Here is a 24,678-nt window from a genome sequence, read left to right on the forward strand (position 1 = left end):
AGGTTTTTTCCTTTGCTGGTCACATGACCTTGTTGGCCTATTTAATCCTGCTCCGCCCTTTTGGCTTTGCTGGACTTCATTGTATAACTACTTTCTAGCTAGCCTGTGCTCTGTATCTTACTCTGTTAGTTTGCTTGGTCTACGGACCTCTATGTTCTATCTATTTTGTTTGTTCGTCTGTCTGCTACTATTTCTGTTAGGAGGTGTCCCATATTCCTCCCAGTCCTTAGTACTTGTAGGGATTCCTTCCCCACATCTATAGGTCTCCGTACAGACTAGCTTAGGACTTTAGCAGGTCTGATCGCTGGATCAGGTTCCCTGTTACATCGTAGGGATTCAGCTGAGTTCTATCGTAGGGACAGATCTCCTCTCTTTCCTTAGCTCTGGTAGCAGAACATAACACCTACTGCTTTTATAAAGCGGGAAATCCAATAGTTTTCTGCGAGGACACAGTTATAGAGAGCACCTAGTGCCGACACTTGGACCTTCAAGGTGCTCGTTGCTAACCCCAGCTCGAAGCCCCTTTGTAGGAACTCTAAAATCTTCCCAATTGGCGCTCCCTTATCCACTTAAGATTTAGAAAAGGATAAAAACTTGTTCCAAATTTTTGCAGAAATTTTGGTAGTGACAGGCTTTCTACTACGTAATAAAGTAGATACTAGACTGTGGGAAAAACCTTTTAGTTCTAGCAGGGACCTCTCAAATTCCACGCCATCAAGTGGAGGCCCGGAGCTCGCGGATGGAGCACTGGACCCTGGCTGAGGAGATCCGAAACGTGGGGCAGGACCCAAGGGTCCGAGACGGACATGATCCTCAGGCATGAGAACCAGGGCCTTTTGGGCCAAAAGGGGGAGATCAAGAGGACCCTTGCCTTGTCCTCTCTGATCTTTCTTAGCACCATAGGCAGAAGGTTTAACGGTGGGAAGGCATAGGCCAGACTGAAGTTCCAAGGGATTTGGAGAGCGTCTTCTGTCAGGGGCTTTTCTCTCGGATCTAGGGAGCAAAAAACCTTTGTCTTCCGGTTTTGCTTTGTGGCGAAGAGATCCACCACCGGAAGACCCCATTTCCGGACTAATAGGGAAAAAATGTCCTGTTTTAGTTCCCATTCGCCTTGCCTTAAAAAATGACGGCTTAAGAAGTTTGCCTTTGAATTTTCTTTCCCTTTGATGTGGAGGGCTGTCAAAGAGAGGAGATGGCGTTCCGAGATCTGAAAGAGATGATCCGCCACTCTCATTCGCGATCCAGCACGAGTACCCCCCTGATGGTTAATATAAGCTACTGCTATATTATTATCGGACAGGATCCTAATGTTCTTATTGTGAAGGAATGGTAAGAAATCATTAACAGCCCTATCAACTGCCAGTAGTTCCCTGGTATTAGAGGAAAGAGCTCTCTCAGCGTCCGACCAGAACCCCTGGGCAATCATATCCCCCAAGTGAGCTCCCCATCCATGTAGACTTGCGTCAGTTGTAATTATTTCAGATATTCAGACCACCCAGGGAACTCCTTGAGATAAATTTTCTAAATTCACCCACCACTGTTGAGAGTCAATAGACCGAGGAGATAAGAACATCCGTCTCTCCAAGTGCCCACGTAACGAGACCTCATTCTGCAGGACGTCCCACTGTAAAACTCTGGAGTGGTATTGTGCCCACATTATCCCCGGCAGACAAGATATTAGGGTACCAAGTAAGGACATTGCAGCCCTAAGGGACATGACCAGGTTCGCAAGAGCTCCTTCCACCAGCCTTTTGACCTTCTGTTTTTTGGCTTCTGGAAGGAAACACATCTGGAGGTCTGAGTCTAGCATGATACCTAGGAACTGCTGTACTCTCGAAGGGACTACCCTGGATTTCTCCAGATTTAGAATCCAGCCCAGGTCTTCCAGAATATAGGAGACCAATTTAAGATGGGAGACACATTGAGAGGCTGAGTCCCCAATGATCAAAAAATCATCTAAGTAAGGGATAATTAATACATTATGTTCCCGTACATGAGCCATCACCTCCGCTATCACCTTCGTAAATACTCTAGGGGCTATAGCGAGACCGAATGGCAAGGCCGCAAATTGGAAATGTCTGATTTCATCCCCTATGACCAAGGCCACTCTAAGGTATTTTTGGAAGCTTCTGTGTATAGGTATATGGTAATGTGCATACTTTAGATCCAAAACTACCATGTGACAGCCTGAAAACAATAGTTTTCTAGTAGACTTAATGGACTCCATTTTAAAGGTTGGAATTAACAAAAATTTATTCAGGGCCTTAAGATTAATAATACACCTAAAGGATCCGTCAGGTTTAGTGACCAAAAATAACGGTGAGTAGAACCCCAGTCCCTTTTCTGCTATCGGGACCTCCACTAAGACATCCTTATGGACCAGATTCAGGACCTCCACTTGTAGGGCCATCTGCTCCCGTGTTGAGGACCGGTTTGGGGTCAGGACTAACCTCCCACGAGGGACTCGCTGAAAGTCGAGTTTCAGGCCGGAACCTACCAGACCAAGGTTCCAATTATTAGAAGAAATATTTGTCCAGGCAGATAAGAAGCCCAATAACCTCCCCCCTACCTGGGCCGCGAGTCATTGGCTCGCTTTTCGGGGGCCTTGGCTAGCAGAAGAGGATCCGAACAGGAGCCCTTTACCTTTCGGTCTACGGTCTTCCCATTTATCCTGACCCTTCTGGCGCTTATTACATAGAAACCTTCTTTTCTGAAAAGGACGTTTGTACGTGGGGGCAGATAGGTTAGGAAAACCCCTTTTTTTGTCACTTGCTCTATCGAGTAGCTCATCCATAACCGACCCAAAAAGATGTCCCCCTTCACAAGGGATAGCGCAGAGTCTTGTCCTCGCATGAATGTCCCCCGGCCAACATTTTAGCCACAAGGCTCTCCGGGCCGAGTTAGACATGGCGGCCGACCTTGCTGCTAATCTGACAGAATCTGCCGATGCGTCCGCTAGAAAGGCTGCCGCCACCTGAAGAAGAGACATGTCCGCCAAGATTTCCTTCCTGGGGGTATTGTTTTTAAGATGGGCTTCAAGCTGGTCCAGCCAGATCATTAAGGACCTGGGGTACAAGTAGCTGCCACCGCGGGTTTTAGGGCTCCCGCCGAAGTCTCCCAGGTCCCTCTAAGGAAAGAATCAGCCTTTCTATCCAGGGGGTCTTTAAGAGCTCCCATATCATCAAACGGAAGGGAGGAACTCTTAGAGACTTTGGAAATGGCCACATCTATCTTGGGGGCTTTTTCCCAGGAGGAAGAGGCCGATTCCTCAATGGGGTACTTCCTTTTGAAGAATGGAGGTAGAGCGCCCTTCCTTTCCGTTTTTTTCCATTCACTAAGGATTAAGCCCTGAATCTTTTCGTTCAACGGAAAACTCCTTCTCTTCCTTTGACCCAGCCCCCCGAACATAACGTCCTGGACTGACTTCTCCTGCCTGGCCTCTGTGATGCCCATAGTGGACCGAACCATTTTAATCAATCCGTCCACTTCACCAAGGGGGAAGCAATTTTGTCCCACACCACTATCAGAGGAGGAGGCTGAGGAAAAGGCTGCATTATCTGAATCCGACTCATAGGGAGAGGATAGGGGGTCATCCAAGACTAAGGGGATCTGACAGTCCGAGTTCACTTTCTCTTTAACTCTCTTGGAGAGGACCTTGCGAATCTCTGTTTTAACTAAGGTTTTTAAACCAGAAGTTAGAGCAGGACCCTCTTCTGCCAGTGTCTGGTTTATGCATAACTGACATAGCTTTTTAGGGTATCCGTCAGAAAGAAGAGACTTGCATAGCGCACACTGTTTATGCCTTGCCTTGGCTTTACATTTCTTCCCCTGTTAAAATTTAGAAGGGGAGAAGGGATACCATATTACTAAGTGAACCTACTCGAAGATCACTTACCCAGGCGGCTCAGGAAGAAAAAACAGCTGGTACCTGATTGGAGGAAGGAACCTTCTCAGCCGGGGGACCTTCCCTAGAGGCTGCAGATTCGTCCATTCTACCGGAGGTATGGTGACCAGACCTTGCCCCCGAGCTCCGTTTTCCTGAGGACCGGCTACCAGAACCACATGCGCGATGCGTTTTTTGGGGCTCCCCGGACAGCCGTTGAGATGGTGAAGATGGCGGCTGCTCCACCTGCTGCTGCTGCAACTGGACACCTTCAGACTCCATAATGAAAGAGTGAAGCTTTGGGAAGCACTGAGCCATGTTACCTGATAGTTTAAATAGGTATTGACTCCTCCCCTCTAGCAGCGCATCAGCACACTTTTTCCATTTTTTATTTTTTTTTTGAATTTCGCGCTCTTTTGCCACTGTCACATGATCGCCGAGTCGCGGTGACGTCATCGGGCCGCGACTTACCGAAACCCGGAAGTACGCGCCGCACGAGCTTCGCGCGAGGACGCATGCTGTCAGTGCTCCCTCAGGTAAGCTGCGCTTTAGCGATGCCCCGCGCTGCGTTCACCCAGGGCAGGGCGAGGGGACACAATCGCCTTGGCCCTCGCCCCCCCTTCCCATACTTACGGAGGGTGATGGTGGGCTGTCACCCCCACTCGGGATGCAGACCCCACCGCACTTTTGGGGCTCAGCCAGGGCCTACACTCCCACTGGAGGCGCACCTGGCTTGAGGCAGAAAAGGGGATGCCACCCCAGACAGGGGCGCAGCCCCACTGCAAAAGGTACCCCCAGTGCTCAGGATGCTGTGCCTCTCCCATATAGGGGCGCACGAGCATAGGCCAACGCTGGAGCTGCCGTCCCCAGACAGGGGCGCAGGATCGACAGCCGTCGCTATCCACGTTCTTTCGCCTGCGACCGGCTTCCTCCATCAAGGACAGGAAACCAAACTGAGGCGAGAGGGAGGGCCGCCCCCTTTTAAGCCTGTAGGTTTCCTGTCCTTGGTGGGCGGATTCCCTCTCTCGTGGTGCTGTCATGGTCGACCGATAAATAATAAATAATTATAGTGTAGCCACCAAGTGGATAGTATATAACATTGTGGTTCTATTACAACATATTCCTAGTACAATGAAATATATAAAAATTAATCAGACCCACAATGGTAACAGGACAATGGATCATGCACTACTAGAGTAGTTTAAGTAACAAAAAAACAGAATTAAATCTATAAGGAATATGTATATATTAATAAGTAAATGCTTATAATACAGCATATAGATAAATGCATAAAGTGTCTTGCGTGCAATAGACATACCAGCTAAAAAGCTGAAGGGGTTAAAAGAACTACCATATAAATCTATAAGAGCATAGATAAATGTATTGGATTAGTATCTAGGATAGTCGCAGCCACTGGGTAGGAGGAAGCCCCGATGCACACGTTCTTCTTCCTGGGGGCGTGTGTTTTAGTCTAATGTGTTTGGAGGCGTTAAAAAGTAACTTATTGGACGTTGCCTCTGACCCGGCCTATTAGACTTTCGTACATTGCAGGCCCAGACACCATTATTAGGCATTTAAGTATCGTAGTAACGAGGCAGCCCCATACTATTGAGTACTTGGAGAGGAGGGGCATTGAGCCGAACTCTGTCAAACATTCTTAGATGCCATGTTTGCATTTGCAGCAAGTGGTTAAACTGCCAGGGTTGGTGTAGCAGCCATACCTGTGCCATCCCTGCGGTGTACATCTGTTCTGGTGCTCAAAAGGCAAATTTTTAACATGTTAAAAAGTAACAAAATGTGTCTTGTGCTCTTTGCATGTTTTTTTTCTAATTACAAGAATTGGAAATGTATGTGAAAAAGGAGATGATACAGAGGGGATTAAGGCTAAAAAAAATGGCCTCAACCCTGTATGATGAGACATTTCAAGCAGAGTGGAACTGCATCCTTAGCGATTGTTCACTGAAGTTGATGGGTTAATCCTGAAATATGAGGAGCTGGAACTTACTTTTTATTTCTGTTTTAGTTTTTGTATCCAATCCTCATTGGAAAAATTTGTGCACAACAAGGATTTGACTAGCAGTAATGACAAACTGAAAGCTAATTTAGCGAAGATGGAAGATTTTATTCTGAACATCCACAAAATACATCTACTAGCATGCCAGAAAACGGAGGAAGGGGGTCCACAAACACAAGCGGAAACAGATATACCACCCGGAACAGAAACCACCGCTATTTAAGCTACCAATTTGGAATTTGTCCAGTTTTGTGTTATCAGAGGAACAATTCTGACTTTTAGTGAAAGGCCTAAGTTTTGCCCGTACCAATGAGTTTGATGTATTTAGAGCAATTTTGGATGTTAATAGACTGGCGCGGACCCTTACTGTGAAATGTCATTTTGATAGCTCTGATAATGATGTTGAAAATATTACTGATGTTGCAACAGTTAATTCTGATATTACTCCTAACAAATCTTTTTCAGAACAAAAGGTGTTATTATAATTGAAATCATTGGAGAGGGAATCTATGAAGTCTGACACCTCTCTGAATAGTCTGTTTCATAGGGGAAATCCATCCTTTAATCCACTTCAGTCACGTTCTATGGTTTTAGACCACTTTCAGGATCTTATTGAAAACGATTTGGTTTCTCTAAAAAAATGAAATCACTCATAAGGGAAATAAAAATAACAATCTAACTAGAAAAGAAAAAATTGCCCTGAAGGAACTCAAAACTAATATGGATTTGACAGTGCGACAAGCAGACAAGTGGGGCACAATAGTGGTATTAAAATCTATTTAGCTCAAGCTCAATTTGATTGATTTAAGAAAAAAGAAACACGGATGTGTATTTGGAACTAACCAGAGACCACACCAATGATTTCAATATGGAATTATATATATTGCTACAAGAAGGATTGAGTACAGGAGCCTTGGATAAAAAAAACTTGCGGAACAGCTCTATGTGGAACAACCTTTCATACCTATATATCATTAATTTCCTAAGATCCACAAAAACATATTTCCACCACCACTCAGACCAATAGTAGCGGGCTTAGGTTGGAGACTTAGAGACTGGGTGTGTGGATAGATTTCTATCTTCAACCACTAGTGCACGAAATTCCCAGCTACATTAGGGACTCTAAATTTGTGGCTACTGTATTTGAAGATTTTTCTATAGCAAGAAAATTATCACTGGCTATCATGCGATGTTATACCCACGTGGTCAAAATTGTTAGTACCCCTCATTTAATGAAAGAAAAACCCACAATGGTCACATAAATAACTTGAATTTGACAAAAGTAATAATAAATTAAAAATCTATGAAAATGAACAAATGAAAGTCAGACATTGCTTTTCAACCCTGCTTCCACAGAATTTTGAAAAAAATTAAACTCTTGAAATAGGCCTGGACAGAAATGATGGTACCCCTGAAAATAATGTGACAAAAGGGACATGTTAAATCAAGTTGTGTCCACTAATTAGCATCACTGGTGTCTACAATCTTGTAATCAGTCAGTGGGCCTGTATATAGGGCTACAGATACTCACTGTGCTGTTTGGTGACATGTTGTGCACCACATTCAACATGGACTAGAGGAAGCAAAGGAAAGAGTTGACAAGCATAGGAAAATTTATGACAAATCAAAGAGACAGATAATACAAATGGTAACAAAAGAGCCCAGGATAACTTCTAAATAGATTAAAGGTGAACTTCAAGCTCAAGGAACATCAGTATCAGATCGGCCCATCCGTCGTTGTTTGATCCAAAGTGGACTTCATGGGAGACAATCAAGGAGAACACCATTGTTAAAAAAAAAAAATCATAAAAAAAACCAGACTGGAATTTGCCAAACTACATGATGACAATCAAGTAGTGCAAAAGCAGAAATAAAGGTAGCACTCACCAGTGGTTCCTAGGATGTCCTTTATTTGTACTCACAGTACAAATTAACTAGCGGACCCTTTGAAGCTCCGGAAGGGAGCGAAACGGCCATCGTCCTCGCTCTCACTCCCCCGCACACCCTCAGGAATCTCCGTCCGATGCCGCTAGTTAATATGTACTGTGAGTACAAATAAAGGACATCCTTGGAACCACTGGTGAGTGCTACCTTTATTTCTGCATTTGCACTACTTGATTGTTCACTTGGACATGCACCACCATATAGCCAGGAGTTTCACCATATTGAAGGAAAAGTGTATTTAAAGCAGAGGTGGTGCCAGATATCTTCTCTACTATTACCTACATGTTGACAAGCCACAAAGTTTCTGGGAGAATGTCCTATGGACAGATAAGACAAAAAATGAACTTTTTGGCAAGGCACATCAGCTCTATGTTCACAGACGAAAAAATGAAGCATATCAAGAAAAGAACACTTTCCCTACTGTGAAACATTCTGAAGGCTCTGTTATGTTCTGGGGCTGCTTTGTTGCATCTGGCACAGGGTGTCTTGAATCTGTGCAGGGTACAATGAAATCTCAAGACTATCAAGGGATTTTAGAGAGAAATGTGCTGCCCAGTGTCAGAAAGCTTGGTCTCAGTCGCAGGTCATGTGTCTTGCAACAGGATAATGACCCAAAACACACAGCTAAAAACACCCAAGAATGGCTAAGAGGAAAACATTGGACTATTCTGAAGTGGCCTTCTATGAGCCCTGACCTAAATCCTATTGAGCATCTTTGGAAAGAGCTGAAACATGCCGTCTGGAAAAGGCAACCTTCAAACATGAGACAACTGGAGCAGTTTGGTCATGAGGAGTGGCCAAAATACCTGTCGAGAGGTGCAGGAGTCTCATTGACAGTTACAGGAATCGTTTGATTGCAGTGATTGCCTCAAAAGGTTGTTCAACAAAATAATAAGTGAAGAGTACCATCATTTCTGTCCAGGCCTATTTCATGAGTTTAATTTTTTTTAATTCTGTGGAAGCAGGGTTGAACAACAATGTCTGACTTTCATTTGTTCATTTTCAGAGATTTTTAATTTATTACTTTTGTCAGATTCAAGTTACTTCTGTGACCATTGTGGGTTTTTCTTTCATTAACCCCTTCATGACCGGTCAATATGGCCATGTGAGGGCTTATTTTTTTGGGAACGAGTTGTACTTTTAAACACCATTACTAGTTTGACCCTATTGTGTACTGGAAAACGGGGAAAAAAATTCCAAGTGAGGTGAAATTGCAAAAAAAATGCAATTCCACAGTTGTTTTTTCTTTTTTTTCTTTCCACATTCACTGAATGCTTAAACTGACCTGCCATTCTTATTCTCCAGGTCATTATGAGTTCATAGACACTAGTGTTGAGCGAGCACTAAAATGCTCGGGTGCTTGAAGCTCGGGCCGAGCTCACCGTGATACTCGGGTACTCGACCCGAGCAACGAGCCCAATGTTAGTCTATGGGAGACCCGAGCATTTTTGCGGCGGCACCCCCGGCAGTCTGTAGAAAGCCTAAAAAGTGACCAAAACGATAGTGACCGTGCTCAAAAGACAGGGGGGCAGCAAGGGGATCGTCCCTGGAAGCATTTCTGACCCCCAAGTCACTGCTGTCAATAACGTGGTCAGAGGTATTAAGCCACTTTTACGGGCTCACAATAAAACGTTCAAAAACTAAACTCAAACGGTTTTCCTGTGAAATATGTTAAGGAATTTCCTTTCCAGGGTAAAGACTTGTGTATAAGGTAAAATAAATAACCAAAGACAAAAATACTCCTCCACACCTTGGGCTATGTTCACAAGTAGCATTTTTCATGCGTTTTTGCACTTTTGCATTGCTTTCAACCGTGACAAATGCATTCACCGGGAAATGTCATTTTAACATTTTACAACCTTATCTGGCCATGTGCTGTGTGACACATGCATACAGTGCTGAAAAGACATGGGAACAGCATGGAGAAGACCCCTGGAAGCATCTCTGACACCCATGTCACTGCCTAAAAGTGTGCCCATCAGAAGTCATCCTTGCCGCATCAGAAGATGCAGACTTGCAACTATCCCCGTGCAAGTCCTTGTCCCAGGGCAGTGTTCAGTTGTACCTCCCACATTCCTTGTAATGCAAGCACAAATATGCAGCCAACCACCCACCCACTCGCATGCTGCAATACCATACTGCTAGCTTGCTTGCACTTGAAATTGGGCCTTTTAGGCATGTGGAGACAGACACCGGCCACCATGTCATGGCTGCGTCAGCGGCCCTTTTATCCATACTCAGTCCCCAGCCGCCCGGCGGCCGGGTGTCCACACTCAGTCCCCAGCCGCCCCGCGGCCGGGTGTCCACACACGGTCCCCAGCCGCCCCTATTTGTCCCGGTGCGCCTTATACACAAGAGCGCATACCAAAACATTACCTGTGCCCTCCCCAGTGCATTTAGTGGGAAGGACAGCCTAACCACAAACAAGTGGACAAGTGAATGTGGCCAGGGATGGTCCATCTCACTGACCATAAACGGTCCCCAGCCGCCCCTATTTCTCCTGTTACCGACCCACACACTTTTCTTAGACTGGCCTGCTTTAGGGCCGCATTGGACGAGCCCACCAGAGAACCCGACTCCTCCTGTGGGCCCTTGCTTCTCCATCAGAGGAGTTGAGAGTGCCAAGGTGAGGAGCATGATGATGATAGAAGTTAGCATCTGCTTTGTTTTCTTGGAATGCAAGCGCATGTATGTAGCAGCGGCTAGGCCTGAGGTGGTCAGCGTTTTGGCGCATATCTTACCTCCTCCGAGGATTGCTGGATGTTTTCCTGCTACTATCCCAGTTCTATGACTCCCGTTAAAGCAAAGCTTCAGGTGATAAATGATGGATGAGGTGGTGGCAAAGGAGAAAGAGCAGGACGAACAGGGACCATTCACATCAATATCAGGCCAGTCAACCACACATGTCTTGTAGGATATGTTTCTGTAACAAACTGAGCTGTTCGGCTACACAGTTATAGGGCATACAGTGAGTGCAATGCCCATTGCCTACCAAAAATTTCGAGGCACTCCAATGCCCCTTTGAAGTGACATGGAGGTCAGAGGGCCTTAACTAAACCGTTTTTGCCATTTATAGCAACTGGGTCTCCTGTACACTGTTGGCCTAAGCAGTGCATGGAAGGCTTTCCAAAAATTATGAGGAACTGCAATGCCCCTTGAAACACGTGGATTACAGCATGCTAAAAACCTACCCATTATTGGGGAGTGGGTCTCCCTTAGTTTTCACCTTTGCATTGAAAAGCAAAAGCTGACTAAAATTAGGAGGAAATGCAATGCACGTTGGAAGAGTCGTGGAGGTTAGAGGTAATTAAAAACAACATTTCAATGCCCCTTGGAAGAGCTGTGGAGTTCAGAGTGGTTTAACAAGACGCTTTTAATGCCCCTTTGAAGAGACGTGGAGGTCACAGTAGCTTAACAAGATGGTTTTAATGCCCCTTGGAAAAGTGGTGGAGGTTACAGTGGAATAAAAAGACAATATCAATGCCCCTTGGAAGAGTGGTGGAGGTCGCAGTGGAATAAAAACACAATATCAATGCCCCGTGGAAGAGACGTGGAGGTCGCAGTAGCTTATCAAGACGGTATCAATGCCCCGTGGAAGAGACGTGGAGGTCACAGTAGCTTAACAAGACGGTTTTAATGCCCCTTGGAAAAGTGGTGGAGGTCACAGTAGCTTAAAAAGACGGTTTTAATGCCCCATGGAAGAGTGGTGGAGGTCACAGTAGCTTAACAAGACGGTTTTAATGCCCCTTGGAAGAGTGGTGAAGGTCGCAGTGGAATAAAAACAATATGAATGCCCCTTGGAAGAGTGGTGGAGGTCACAGTAGCTTAACAAGACTGTTTTAATGCCCCATGGAAGAGTGGTGGAGGTCGCAGTAGCTTAACAAGACGGTTTTAATGCCCCTTACAAGAGCCATACAGTACAGCATCTTAAAAATATTATTCCCATTATTGGGGAGTGGGTCTCCCATAGTATTTGCTTATGCCTTCCAAACAAAAGCTGCCAAAAATTAGGACGGAGAAACTCGCAATGCTGGCAACACGGACCACTGTCACCCTGGTGGTATAGTGGTGGTGGAGGCTGAGGATAAGGAGAAGAGCAAAAACAGCTGAAATGAGGAAGCGTATACCCATGTGTGGGTGTGAAGTGGTGCATGGGAATACACCTCCCGAAATAACACCGTGGATTTGACTTTATGTTACTCTGCTGTCATTTGGTGGTGATGAGAAGTCTGGCCCAATCCAGCCCTTGTTCATTTTGATAAGGGTCAGCTTGTCAGTATTGTTAGTTGACAGGCGAGTACGCTTATCAGTTATAATTCCCCCAGCTGCACTAAAAACACGCTCCGATAGCACGCTAGCGGCAGGGCAGGCCAGGACCTCCAAGGCGTACAGATCAAGTTCATTCCAAGTGTCCAGCTTGGATACCCAATAATTAAAAGGCACAGAGGAATCACGGAGGACGCTGGTACGGTCGGCAAGGTACTCCCTCACCATCTTTTGAAACTTTCCACTCCTTGTGAGAGTACCCCGCGCCTCAGGGTCTGTCCGAAGGGAGGGTCTGAGAAAACTGTCCCAGAATGTTGACAGTGTTCCCCTGCCTCTGCTGGATTGGAGTTGCTTCTCTCTCGCATGTACGCCTTGGTTGGGCAACGAACTGTGACCTCTGCCGCTAGCGTGTTCAGATGGGAATTTTTTTAACAGTTCTGCAGCAAGGGCCTTCTGGTACTGCCCCATTTTTGTAGACCTCTCCTCCTCAGGAATAAGAGAGTAAAAGTTCTCCTTGTAGTGGGGGTCTAAAAGTGTCGCCAACCAGTAATGACTGTCACCCAACATTTTGACAACGCGAGGGTCACAGTTAAGGCAGCGTAACATAAAGTCAGCCATGCTTGCCAGACTGGTAACGGGCAAGACTTCCGTGACCTCACCAAGTTGACGACTGACCATGCTCTCCTCCTCCTCCTCCCCCTGTCCTCAGGCCACCCACGCTGAACCGACGGTATGACAGTTGTACAGGTACTACCATCTACAGCGCATGATACCAGCTCCTGTTCTTCCTCCTCCTCCTCTCCCTCATTGTCCCCCAATGCACATTGGGATGAGATGAGGCTGGGCTGTGTGTAATCGCCCGCTACAGCTTCTTGATCCATCTCATCATACTCTGGCTGCAATGCCTCCTCTTTAATTCTCTGCAGAGAGCGTTGCAAAAGACAGACAAGTGGGATGCTGACGCTAATGATGGCGTCATCGCCACTCACCATCTTGGTGGACTCCTCAAAGTTTGTCAGGATGGTACATATATAAAAGGGGAAGAGCGAGAACTCAAAAAATTGATGATCCATCACAATTGTATATAAAGGTATAAATTTTATTAGAACATCACAATTGGGGTGAATAAACAAAGGCTGGTCGCCGAAACGCGCGTCGGGGTTGGTGCGCACGTGACAGTCTATTCTGAGGTAATTCCTGCTGTATATGGTGATATCCACCTGTCCACAGGCTGATTATTGTAATGTGATATATGTGATAGACATGATTTATATTAAGTACTGTAATGTGATATATGTTTCATAGCATTAGTGTGCAGGGCAATGTGAACAGATGCCTACCATGTTAGGAATACCTACTACACTATGAATATTGGTAATCTGATTATTGTACATCTCATGACAATCATAGTTGTATGAAATTTCTGTCTCCACTGTGTGCATCATTTTAATCCACAGTGTGACTTTGTATGTGTTTATTCACCCCAATTGTGATGTTCTAATAAAATTTATACCTTTTATATACAATTGTGATGGATCACCAATTTTTTGAGTTCTCGCTCTTCCCCTTTTATGCATGTCATTGTTTGGTCCGAGGTGGGTGATACAATACAATGGAATATAACATATATAATAAGTGTATTACATATTTACTGCCCAAATCTGTCAGATTTCTCTTTCTAGGATGATACATATGTCAGACATCCAGGTCCACTCCTGAGGTCTTATGTGTGGAGTCTGACCTGAATATCGACGGCCTTGTTGCAGCTGGTACTCCACAACTGCTCTCTTCTGCTCACAAATCCTTTGCAACATGTGGAGGGTAGAGTTCCAACGTGTGGGGACATCACACACCAGTCGGTGTGCCGGAAGCTGCTAACGCTGCTGCAATACAGCAAGGGCGGCGGAAGTTTTAGCCGACTTGCGAAAATGAGCTGACAGGCGGCGTACTTTGACGAGCAGATCTGGCAACTCTGGGTACGATTTAAGAAACCGTGGAACCACGAGGTTAAGCACATGAGCCAGGCATGGTACGTGTGTGATCTCGCCTCACCTCAGAGCCGCCACCAGGTTACTGCCATTGTCACACACGACCATGCCTGGATGTAGGTTCAGCGGTCTCAGCCACAGATCTGCCTGCTCTTTCACAGCTGTCCACAACTCACAAGCAGTTTGAGGTTTCTCACCTAAGCTTATGAGTTTCAGCACAGCCTGTTGCCGCTTGGCGGAGGCAGTACTGCAGTGCTTCCAGCTTGTAACTGATGTGGTGATATCTGAGATGGAGGCTGAACATGAGGAGGAGGAGGATGATGAAGCGCAGGAGCTGTACACTGTGGGGGCAACTCTGACTGACATAGGGCCCGCAATCCTCGGTGTGGGGAGGATGTGTTCCGTCCCAAGATCCGACTGGGTCCCGGCTTCCACTATGTTTACCCAGTATGCCATCAGGGAGATGTACCGTCCCTGGCCACAAGCATTTGTCCACGTGTCCGTTTTCAGGTGGACTCTCCCAGTAACTGCGTTGTTCAGGGCACGGCAGATGTTTTGGGACACGTGCTTGTGTATTGCGGGGATGGCACACCGGGCAATATAGTGTCGGCTGGGGACCGAGTACCGAGGGACGGCCACCGCCATAAGGTTGCGGAAGGATTCCGTCTCCACCAGCTTAACAGGCAGCATTTCCAACGCAAGCTGGACTGTGGCCTGTGGGGCGTTGGCTGCGAATTTCCGCTTTTGTTCAAAGGTCTGGGATATGGACAATTGAACGCTGCGGTGGGACGTGGACGTTGATGCTGTTTCTTGAGAAACTGCCATAACAAGTGAAGACTGAGAGTAGGGGGCATCTTTGCATGCAGTATGGACAGGGGATTGCCTTGCACACACAACAGGGGGGGTTCTATTGCACGCACAACAGTGGAAGAAGCAGTGGTGACACCCGCTGACACTGGTCGTGGACCCTGGGGTTCACCCCACAAAGTCGGGTGCTTTACTGCCATGTGCCTGATCATGCTGGTGGTGGTCAGAGGGGTAGTTTTGTCACCCCTGCTGATGCTGGCCTGGCAGGTGGTACAAATGGCCTTTTTGGGGTTATCAGCAGAGTCTTTAAAAAAATTCCAGACTCTGGAAGACCTACAGGTTGTACTGGCAACGTCCTTTATGTTGGTGTTATGGGGAACTGTTGCTTGCCTTCTGTATGCGGCCACCACACTGCTTCTTCCTGCCTGTTGGGGTACTCTGCCTCCCTCACCCTGTGTGCTGCTGGCCTCGCTCTGCATGTCCTCCTGCCACGTTGGGTCAGTTACTAGATCATCCACCACCTCCTCCTCTTCCACTTGCGCACCACGATCCTCCTCCTCACTTCCTGGCAATTGTCTCGTCATCGTCCACCTCTTGTGACAAATTGCCAGCGTCGCCTTCCTGTGGCCGTGGCTGTTCAAATATTTGGGCATCGCTAAATGGGATCTCCCCTTCCACAACTTCAAGCGGAGCAGGCGAGGGGCACAAATCTGGAAATGGACCAGTGAACAGCTCTTCAGAGTGTCCCAGTGTGGGATCAGTTGCTGTCTGACGACACTCGGCATGGTGGGAGGAAGGAGCATCAGGGTGAGGAGGAGTATGCGGTCTAGACTCACGGCGACTAACATTTGACCGTGTGGAAGACCGACCTTAGCTGGTGGTGGCCAGGTAACTGGAAGTATTATCTGCTATCCAATTAATAACCTGTTCACACTGATCAGGTCGCAATACTGGTGTTGTTCTGTGTTTCCCTAGTAATTCGGTCAAGAACTGGGAGTGAGAAGATGTGGCTGTTGGTTGTGGCACATTTTCACCTATCAATGGAAAAAGGGTAATAAAAAGTAGATTACAACCGTGGAAGAGGAAAACCACAGTTCTATTTCTCTGGCCTACACCCGACTCTTTTAAACAATCTGAACAATCAGGGAGGAACCGTTACTGTTTTTCTTAACGGAAAAAATACCAAAAGCTGGATAATAGAGATTTTTTACCATGGAACGGCAAAACAACAGTTATAATTTACTGGTGTATACCAGACTTTTTTAAATATATATACTTGCGGCTGAACAGTGAGCGACACACTCAAACGTTTTTTTTTTTATGTAAAAATGGCCCAAAAGTGGATAATACAGAGGAGGTTTGAACTGTGGAACTGCAAAACCACACTTCTGTTTCTCTGGCCTACACCAGACTCTTTTAAACAGATATATTTGTGTCTGAACTGTCACAGACAAACTTTTTTTTTTTGGGGGGGGACACCAAAAGGTTAATAAGACGGGTATTTGTACAGTGTGAAGGAGGGAAAAAAAAGAGGATTTAGATGAGAAAAAAGAATTTTTCCTGGCCCCCCGAGACCTGGAGCTAAGTCCAGAAATTTCAGCAACAGGAGCACACAGGACTGTAATGCAGCTGGTATAACCACTCCGTCTCCTATACAGCCTGCCTGCCTGATATCTGAGATGGATATTAGTCCTGAGAAGGACTGTTTGTTTGATCTGGCAGCCTTTAGAGACCCTACACTAACTATTTTGCAGTATAAATCTCTCCCTAGCTCAGCAGCACTTTCCCTACACTAGCTAATCCCGGGCGTCTGTGTCCAAGATGGCAGCGCCCGGTTTTAAATACTCGAGGTGACGTTGTGCGGCCAGCCAATCACTGTAATGCCCACAAACAACATGGCTGCGGCATTACAGTGACTGGCTGGCAATCCCTGCATGTTCATTGGCTCTGTAAAGAGCGCCAAACATGCTGGGCGGAGACCCGAGCTCCCGCCCGAGTAACCCGGAAATGCTCGGTGCTCGCCGAACATCCCGAGTAGCGTGATGCTTGGGCGAGTACCGAGCAGTGTCGAGCATGTTCGCTCAACACTAGTAGACCCCAAACATGTATAGGTTCTTTTTTATTTAAGTAGTGAAATTCCAAAAAAAAAAGGCGCAATTTTCCGAGACCCGTAGCGTCTCCATTTTTCGGGATCTGGGGCCGGGCGAGGGCTTATTTTTTGCCTGACGTTTTTATTGATACCATTTTGGGGTAGATCCGATGTTTTGATCGCCCATAATTGCATTTTATTGCAATGTTGCGGCGACCAAAAAAGCGTAATTCTGGCTTTTGGAATTTTTTTCTTGTTAAGCCGTTCACCGATCGGATTAATTATTTTTTTATATTGATAGATCGGGCGATTCTGAACGCGGCGATACCAAATATGTGTGTGTGGGGTTTATTTTTTATTATTTTATTTTGAATGGGGCAAAAGTGGGGTGATTTAAACTTTTTATATTTTTAAAAACATTTTTTTACACTTCTTGCTTGCTTCTATAGTCTCTATAGGAGACTAGAAGCAGCAACTGTCTGATTGTCTCTGCTACATAGAGGCGATGAGCAGATCACCTCTATGTAGCAGAAATGCTCCTGTGCTATTAGCACCGACCACTAGGTGGCACTTATGGCAATCTTTTCATGACAACCACTGGTGTCTGCTGCAGACCTTGGGTTGCCATGCCCACCCATCAGTGACCCGCGATTACATGACGGGGTCACCAATGGGCTTGGTAAGTGACACACTTCCGGCGCGGCCCTTTTAAATGCCGCTGTCTGAGATTGACAGCGGCATTTAACTGGTTAACAGCCGCGGGTGGATCGCGATTCCACCCGAGGCTGTTGCGGGCACATGTCAGCTGTAAGAATCAGCTGAAATGTGCCCGGTTCAGTGCGGGCTCAACGCCGAAGCCCGTGCTGAACCGGGGGTGATGGCCTGGGGCGTACTCATATACCCCAGGCCAGTAAGGGGTTAAACGAGGGGTACTAACAATTTTGACCACATGTGTAGCTCTATATTCATCCATACCACACAGTGTAGCATTAACTAGCCTGAGCTATTACTTGGATACCTATAGCATGTATACAGTAGAAATAAAAGATTTCATTAACATGTCAGTTAAATTTCTTCTGGATCATAATTATTTCTGCTTTGACAATCAAATTTTTTTTTTTTCTTACAAAGGAGGGGATTAAGTATGGGCAGCAAATTTTCACCGTAATTGGATTAATGTCCAAATGGGAGGAGCAACACATTTACCTTTAGAGCAATATTTACAGCCCAAAAAATCATATGGTACAGTCGATTTATCGACGAACTCCTCCTGATATGGGGAGGCACACAGGAGGAGGCGTTGAAATTTGCACAAAATCCCAACAGCAATGATTTCAATTTGATATTCACACTTTGTTTTGAAACCCCATAAAACACTGTACATGGAAATTTTGGTATCAAATAACTCCTGTCTTTGTGGTCTTACAAACAAGCTTTTATAAATGCCTCAAACTTCGAAGTGTGAATCAGACCTGAGATCTAACGTGATAGAAGATGACAGTCCGGTGAAGACGGGAAACATATAGACGGCCGGTTGTGATGTAGTCAGTGACAGACTCTGGCCAAATATGTATCTAGAGCCGTAGTGGAAGATGAAGATTTTGTCTTAATCATAAAGTAGTTATTTCTCATATCACGTGTAATCAATATCTCCTGCAGTATTGCTAATGCCGATTCCAGTGTTGGTAAATGAGATTAGAATTAGCAATAAGGAAGATGAGTCTATGGGAAAGGTATTCACTTGCAGATTCTGAGGAAGAAACTACTTGTTGTCTGTGGCCTAAAATATATAGGCTTTATTAGTAGATGTAAAGAAGAAAACTAGATACTGTAAAACATAAATCTCCTCAAATGTTTCCCTTATTATCTCCAGTAATTGTATTATTACACAGGATTTTTATGATGTTACATCTGCTCAACTTCACATTCAGGTCTCTACAATATCGGATCCTCTCAGTGAATATCTTCTATATAAGAGAATTTTCCAGAATTACGCATCAAAGATGAATATGGACACAGACAAGATGGCTGAGAAAATAATGCACCTCACCCTAGAGATCCTCTTCCGGGTTACTGGAGAGGTGAGAGATTCTGATGACGTCACATTACATCATTCTTATGTATGGAAATAACAGACAGAACTGGAGAGGTGAGGATTCTGGAAATATTCGTAGTGAGATTTATTAATGTGTCTCTCCATAATCAGGATTACACAGTAGTGAAGAAAACCTCTAGTGAACGCTGTCAGGACCCTGTGTCTGAGGGATGGAGAACACCCCTGAGCCCAATCACGGAGCTTCCACCTCACCACCTGATACATGAGGACATCAATGACCAGAAGATCCTAGAACTCACCTACAAGATGATTGAGCTGCTGACTGGAGAGGTGACACTGCTAGGAATGAGGAATGCTGGGACATTTTATAGTAAAGCTATGAAGGGATTGGAGGGATAACTATCATTGTATGTGTCAGGTTCCTATAAGATGTCAGGATGTCGCTGTCTATTTCTCCATGGAGGAGTGGGAGTATTTAGAAGGACACAAAGATCTGTACAAGGACGTCAAGATGGAAGTTCCCCAGCCCCTCACATCACTGGGTAATAGACAGGACTGAATACACACAGCCTTTAATTGTCTATATGTAAAGAATGAATTCAGTCCCTGTATGTGCTTCCTCTAGATCTATCCAGTAAGAGGACAACACCAGAGAGATGTCCACATCCTCTTCTTCCACAGGACTGTAAACAAGAAGATCCCAATATTCCTCAGGATTATCAGGTACATGGAGAGAAGGTGTCATGAGATCTCTCCTGTGATGTGTATACGGCTGTGAAGGTCTTGTGTTCGGTCTTGTTTTATCCACCAGAGTTGTATGGTTTGTACTTGTATAATGAGAATGGTGGAGATGGCTGGATTAGAGCTGATCATTAGTGATGAGTGAGTGTATTCGCTATACGCACGGATAGTACAGTGTTCGGGTTACTTGTTATATTGCGAGCATTTGTGTTCGCCTCGCTATATTCGAATGTCCTGCTCTGCAGTTTTGGCGCCTCCTTTGCAGCCACTAAACATTCTGGGCTTCATAACCATTCACAGTAATGCTTCAGACATCTTGGTTGTGGCATTACTGTGATTGGCTGGCCACCCAGCTTCATAGGGTCTATTCAAGCCCTGTCGTCGCCATTTTGTGCACATTGCATCTGGAGCCTGCATTCTATAAGCATGCGGAGAGATTGCTGAGCTGCTAGGGAGAGTGTTTAGGCCTCTTGATAAAACAAAAGCCCTTTTAAGGGCTACCTGCAGTGTATGCTAGTTCCGTGTTTAAAGGAGCCGCTCACTAGCTCCATAATACCATCAAAAAAATAGCTCTTTTCAGAGCTGAAGACACACAACAAAGTCAGAGTACAAGGAGGGAGAGATTGTGTATTAGGTAGGGAGTGTATTAAGTAGCATTCTTCCAGTGTCCATATTAAAACAGCTCCTGTCAGAGGCAAAGCAATATTTTGCCAGCACACACAGAAGTAGCATTTTGTGCTGCCTTTTTTTTTTTTTTTTTTTTTAGCACCAGTCTGTTTTCCCTGCTGTTTTAGGGGTCAGAGCCTGCCTTCTGTCCATATTAGTCCACTAAAAAAAGTGTTTTGTGCCCTACACAAAGCAGTAGTCCAAACATTTCCTACTGCCTGCAACAAAGCACGCACCAGGCCATTTGAACCACTATTTTGGCTGTGACAGCTAGCTTGGCTTGTGCCATCAACATCTGAAAATCTGTCAACAAAACCCAAAATGCCAAAAAAGTCTGTTGTTAAGGGATGTGTCAATGGTGCGTGAGAAGGCACTCAGTCTGTGTCAGGTCAGAAGCAGCTTGATGCATCCACTATGTTCCTGGAAAATTTCCCAGTCTGGAACGTAAACGTGTGTGGAAGCCACAAGAGTGAGAGCAGATTCTGAAAAGAGAGCAGATAGCAGAAAAGGCCTCTAAGCATTTGTCAGGCAACAACAAATCTTCCACGACCACACAGTCTACTGTGGATACACAGAAGACTGGCCCATCCAATCCTGAAGCTGGTTCTCCTTCCTCCAACCATTATCAGTCACAGGAGACATATGACCCCAAGCTTGGCCACTCCGAGGATCTGTTTGGTATGTATCCTTTGGTTGGCTCTGGACTATCACTGTGCAGCATTGAAGAGGGACAAGAGGAGGTGGCGTGCATTGATGCTTATGTATTTGAGGACCTATGGCCAGAAGAAAGACACTTGGCGGAACATTATTTTTTGTCTCCAGAGGTGGAGGCTGATGATGATGAGACACAGTTGCTATCAGGTCAGCCTACAATGTCAACTGGGAAGGAGGATGAGATGGAAGACGAGGTAGTCGATGATGAGTCCACTGATCCGACCTGGACCATTGGCATGCGTAGCCATGACAGCAACACAGAGGAAGATGGATATGTAGCACCAACACAGGCACCAAGGGGTCATGGTTTGCCCAGTGAGAACTGGGTCAACTGTTCCCAAGAGCACCCCCGCTGTCCGCCAAGTCAGGGTAAGGGGGTGTTCAGCTGCTGTGTGGAATTTTTTTTTCTGAAAGTCCTTCAGAGAAAAACATTGTAGGCTGTAGCATCTGCCATACCAAGTTGAGCAGAGGCCAGGGCAAAGGCAACCTACATTCTCACAAGGCTCAAGTTCGATGCTTGCAAACCTATTCAGGAGACATAAATACAAAACAAAAGACATCAGCCCACCACCTGGATATAGGAGTACTACCGGACTAAGGCACCCTGAAGGAAAAGCCCCTCCAGAGACGGGCCGCCCTCTGGGAAGCCAGTCTTTCATACTCCAGAGAACGTACCTTCACCAGGTCACCTAGGATGTTCCTACAAACTTCATCTGCACTTAGGATTTTGCTCTGCGTCAAAACTAAAACTCGTGCTTTCCACGTGAAATACTTGACCACTACACTTATTATGAATAAAGTGGTTCGGTACCTTCTCCCATGGTCTCCGAACGCTCCATAGGCCCACCCGGCATAGGACAGAGTAGCCAGCCGTGACCAACCAATGGATCTCCTGCCCTGTTGTACACCTCTGTATTAAAGCGACAATGAAGCAGGAAGTGCTCCATGCTTTCCAGCATGTTAGCACAAGCCTCACAGGGGGCAATTCCTCAGAGCTCCTGTACTTCAAATTGCCCCTTACACACAGCTTACCTTGGAAGCAGCACCAAGTCAAGTCCCAGTACTTCTTGGGGATCCTGCTAGAATTTAACAAACTCAACCCAACCTCCAGATCCCGACTTGGGCAGTTCTTGAGGACCAATGGACTCTGAAAATGAGAAAGCAAGACCCTCCTATCAAGGAGTTTCCTCGGGAGGGACCTCACTCCCCATATTCCCAGACCCCACCGGTGGATCATTTTGAGAACCGGGATAACATAAGCCGGGAGATGCCCATGCAGTGTGCGAGGATCTTTCAATCTTCCCCCTGAAGATTGATGGCTAAAACCATCCCTTGCAGGATAATACCCATGGAGGAGCCCTCTCCTTCCAGAGGTTTGCCACGTTAACTTTCAAGAAGGTGTTCACTAGGAACACCACGGGGTTCACCATATCCAACCACCCTAGTCTCCTTGTGCGGTAAGTGACCTCCCGCTTGACTAGGTTCAGTCTATTCCCCCATAACATCTGGAAGAACAGACTGTAGACCCGTGTCCAGAGAGGCTTTGGCAAGACACAGACGCTGCCCAGGTAGATTAGCAAGGGGAGCAGGAAAGCTTTGCACAGGTCAACCCTTTCCCTCAGGCTCAAAGACCAACCCTTCCATTGGTCCACTCTTTGGGCGACATCTTTGATTCTGGCCTCCCAGTTTTTCATGAGGTAATCACCCTTGCCGAATTCAGTGCCCAGGACTTTGGCGTGTTCTTGGGGTTCGGGGAGGGTGTCCAGAAGATCAAACATGGGATCTCCGCCTCCCAGCCAGAGACTTTCACACTTATCCTGGTTGACCTTGGACCCGGATGCCTCAGAGTAGCGCTCCACTTCTGACATCACCACCATTGCCTCCTCTTGCGAAGAAACAAATACGGTGATATCGTCCGCATAGGCCACTACCCTCAAGATAGCCTCCGGCGCCGCCCTGCCCATCCGCACCCCTGCCAACGATCCACAATCGATCCTTCTGAGGAAGGGATCAATTGCAAAGGCGTGAAGCAAAGGGCTAAGAGGACAGCACTGACGGACACCAGATCCTACCCTGAAAGGTTGTCCAATCCACCCATTTGTTTCAATTGACATTTCTCGTGTTGGAGCCATGATTCATGTCAGTCCACTTGGTGCAACAGCTCTCCAAGGTGTGATCACTCCTTTTTAGATGCAGACTAACGAGCAGATCTAATTTGATGCAGGTGTTAGTTTTGGAAATGAACATTTACAGGGTGATTCCATAATTTTTTCCTCAGAATTGAGTGACTCCATAATTTTTTCCCTCTGCTTGGTCTGAAAAAAATTACCCTTACTGAGTACCACATTTTTAATCTTGATTTCTTTTAGTGTTCCTTAAAAGCCTAAAGTTGCCAATTGAAATGAATTTAGTTTTGTGCCATGTCTATGATCTGCTTTTTTTCAACATTAAACAACTGAATGAACATCCTCCGAGCCCGGTGATTCCATAATTTTTGCCAGGGGTTGTACAATGGAATCGTTTAAGAGGGCCTTTGTGGATCAGTTGCTGAAAATATCACCTTCAGATAATGATGGTGGCATAGGTACCAGCTCTTTTCAACACCAAGGGATAATGGGGAGATACACGAACCCCAGCTCCAACGGAGGTGGGGGGAAAATGTGCCCAAATTGGCCAATTTTAAATAAACCAGCAAAACTGCAAGGGCTATCTGTGCCTATAAAAATGCCAAGGAGGGATAAGTTGCAGAACATGGTCAAGGATTACTTTTAAGTGACCATACGTGTGTCCTTTCTGACGCTTCAGTTCCCTTTAATTATTGGGTGTCTAAGCTGAACACTTGGCCCGACCTCTCTTTATATGCCTTGGAGGTGCTGGCCTTCCCGGCTGCTAGTGTGGTGTCTGAGCGTGTTTTCAGTTCCGCTGGGGAAATCATCACTGATAGGCGCACACGCCTCTCCATGCAAAATGCAGACAGACTTACTCTGATTAAATTCAACAAGGACTGGATATCTCCACAGTTTGTAATCCCTCCAGATGACAGCAAGCCAACCTAAATTCACCAAACATGCAGATTCATGCTACTGCTGTTAACCTCACCCCCTTCTCATAAAAACCAGATTCCTTCCTTTGTCAACCATGACTCAGCCCATAGGGCTAATTTTTACAAACTATGCACATTGTGCAGTGGACAAACCAGGACAGTATTCCTACTCCAGCCTAACTACTATTTGTGATTGGAGACCCTTGGGATGGTGGCTTCCTGCGTCAACCATGATTCAGCCCATTGGGCTAATTTTTACAAACCCTATGCACATTGTACAGTGGTCCTACCAAACTAATATTTGTCATTGGAAGTTTGAGGCCCTAGTCACAGGTTGTGCCGCATTGTGACTGAGATAGGGAATACATATTCAATAGAAATGTACTGTCAGTCACCCCATTTGGCAAAAAACATGCCTGGCTTGTGCCACATTGTGGCTGAGATAGAGGATACATATTCAATAGAAA

The 24,678-nt window shown here is 45.9% G+C and overlaps 1 protein-coding gene across 1 annotated transcript in view; it reads left to right on the forward strand.

Annotated features, from left to right (window-relative positions):
- The window catches only part of LOC141182639 (uncharacterized), a 58,457-nt gene that overhangs the window by 20,625 nt on the left and 13,154 nt on the right, over positions 1-24,678 (forward strand). The window contains exons 2-5 of the mRNA XM_073660802.1: positions 18,923-19,072; positions 19,198-19,377; positions 19,466-19,589; positions 19,673-19,770. Of these exons, the coding sequence (XP_073516903.1) occupies positions 18,995-19,072; positions 19,198-19,377; positions 19,466-19,589; positions 19,673-19,770 (480 nt within the window). The 5' untranslated portion in view covers positions 18,923-18,994. The remainder of the gene's footprint in view (positions 1-18,922; positions 19,073-19,197; positions 19,378-19,465; positions 19,590-19,672; positions 19,771-24,678) is intronic.

Source organism: Phyllobates terribilis, unplaced genomic scaffold (assembly GCF_046119375.1).
Source record: "Phyllobates terribilis strain yellow unplaced genomic scaffold, ASM4611937v1 Scaffold_35__1_contigs__length_13245226, whole genome shotgun sequence".
In the NCBI taxonomy this organism is placed as follows: Eukaryota; Metazoa; Chordata; class Amphibia; order Anura; family Dendrobatidae; genus Phyllobates; species Phyllobates terribilis.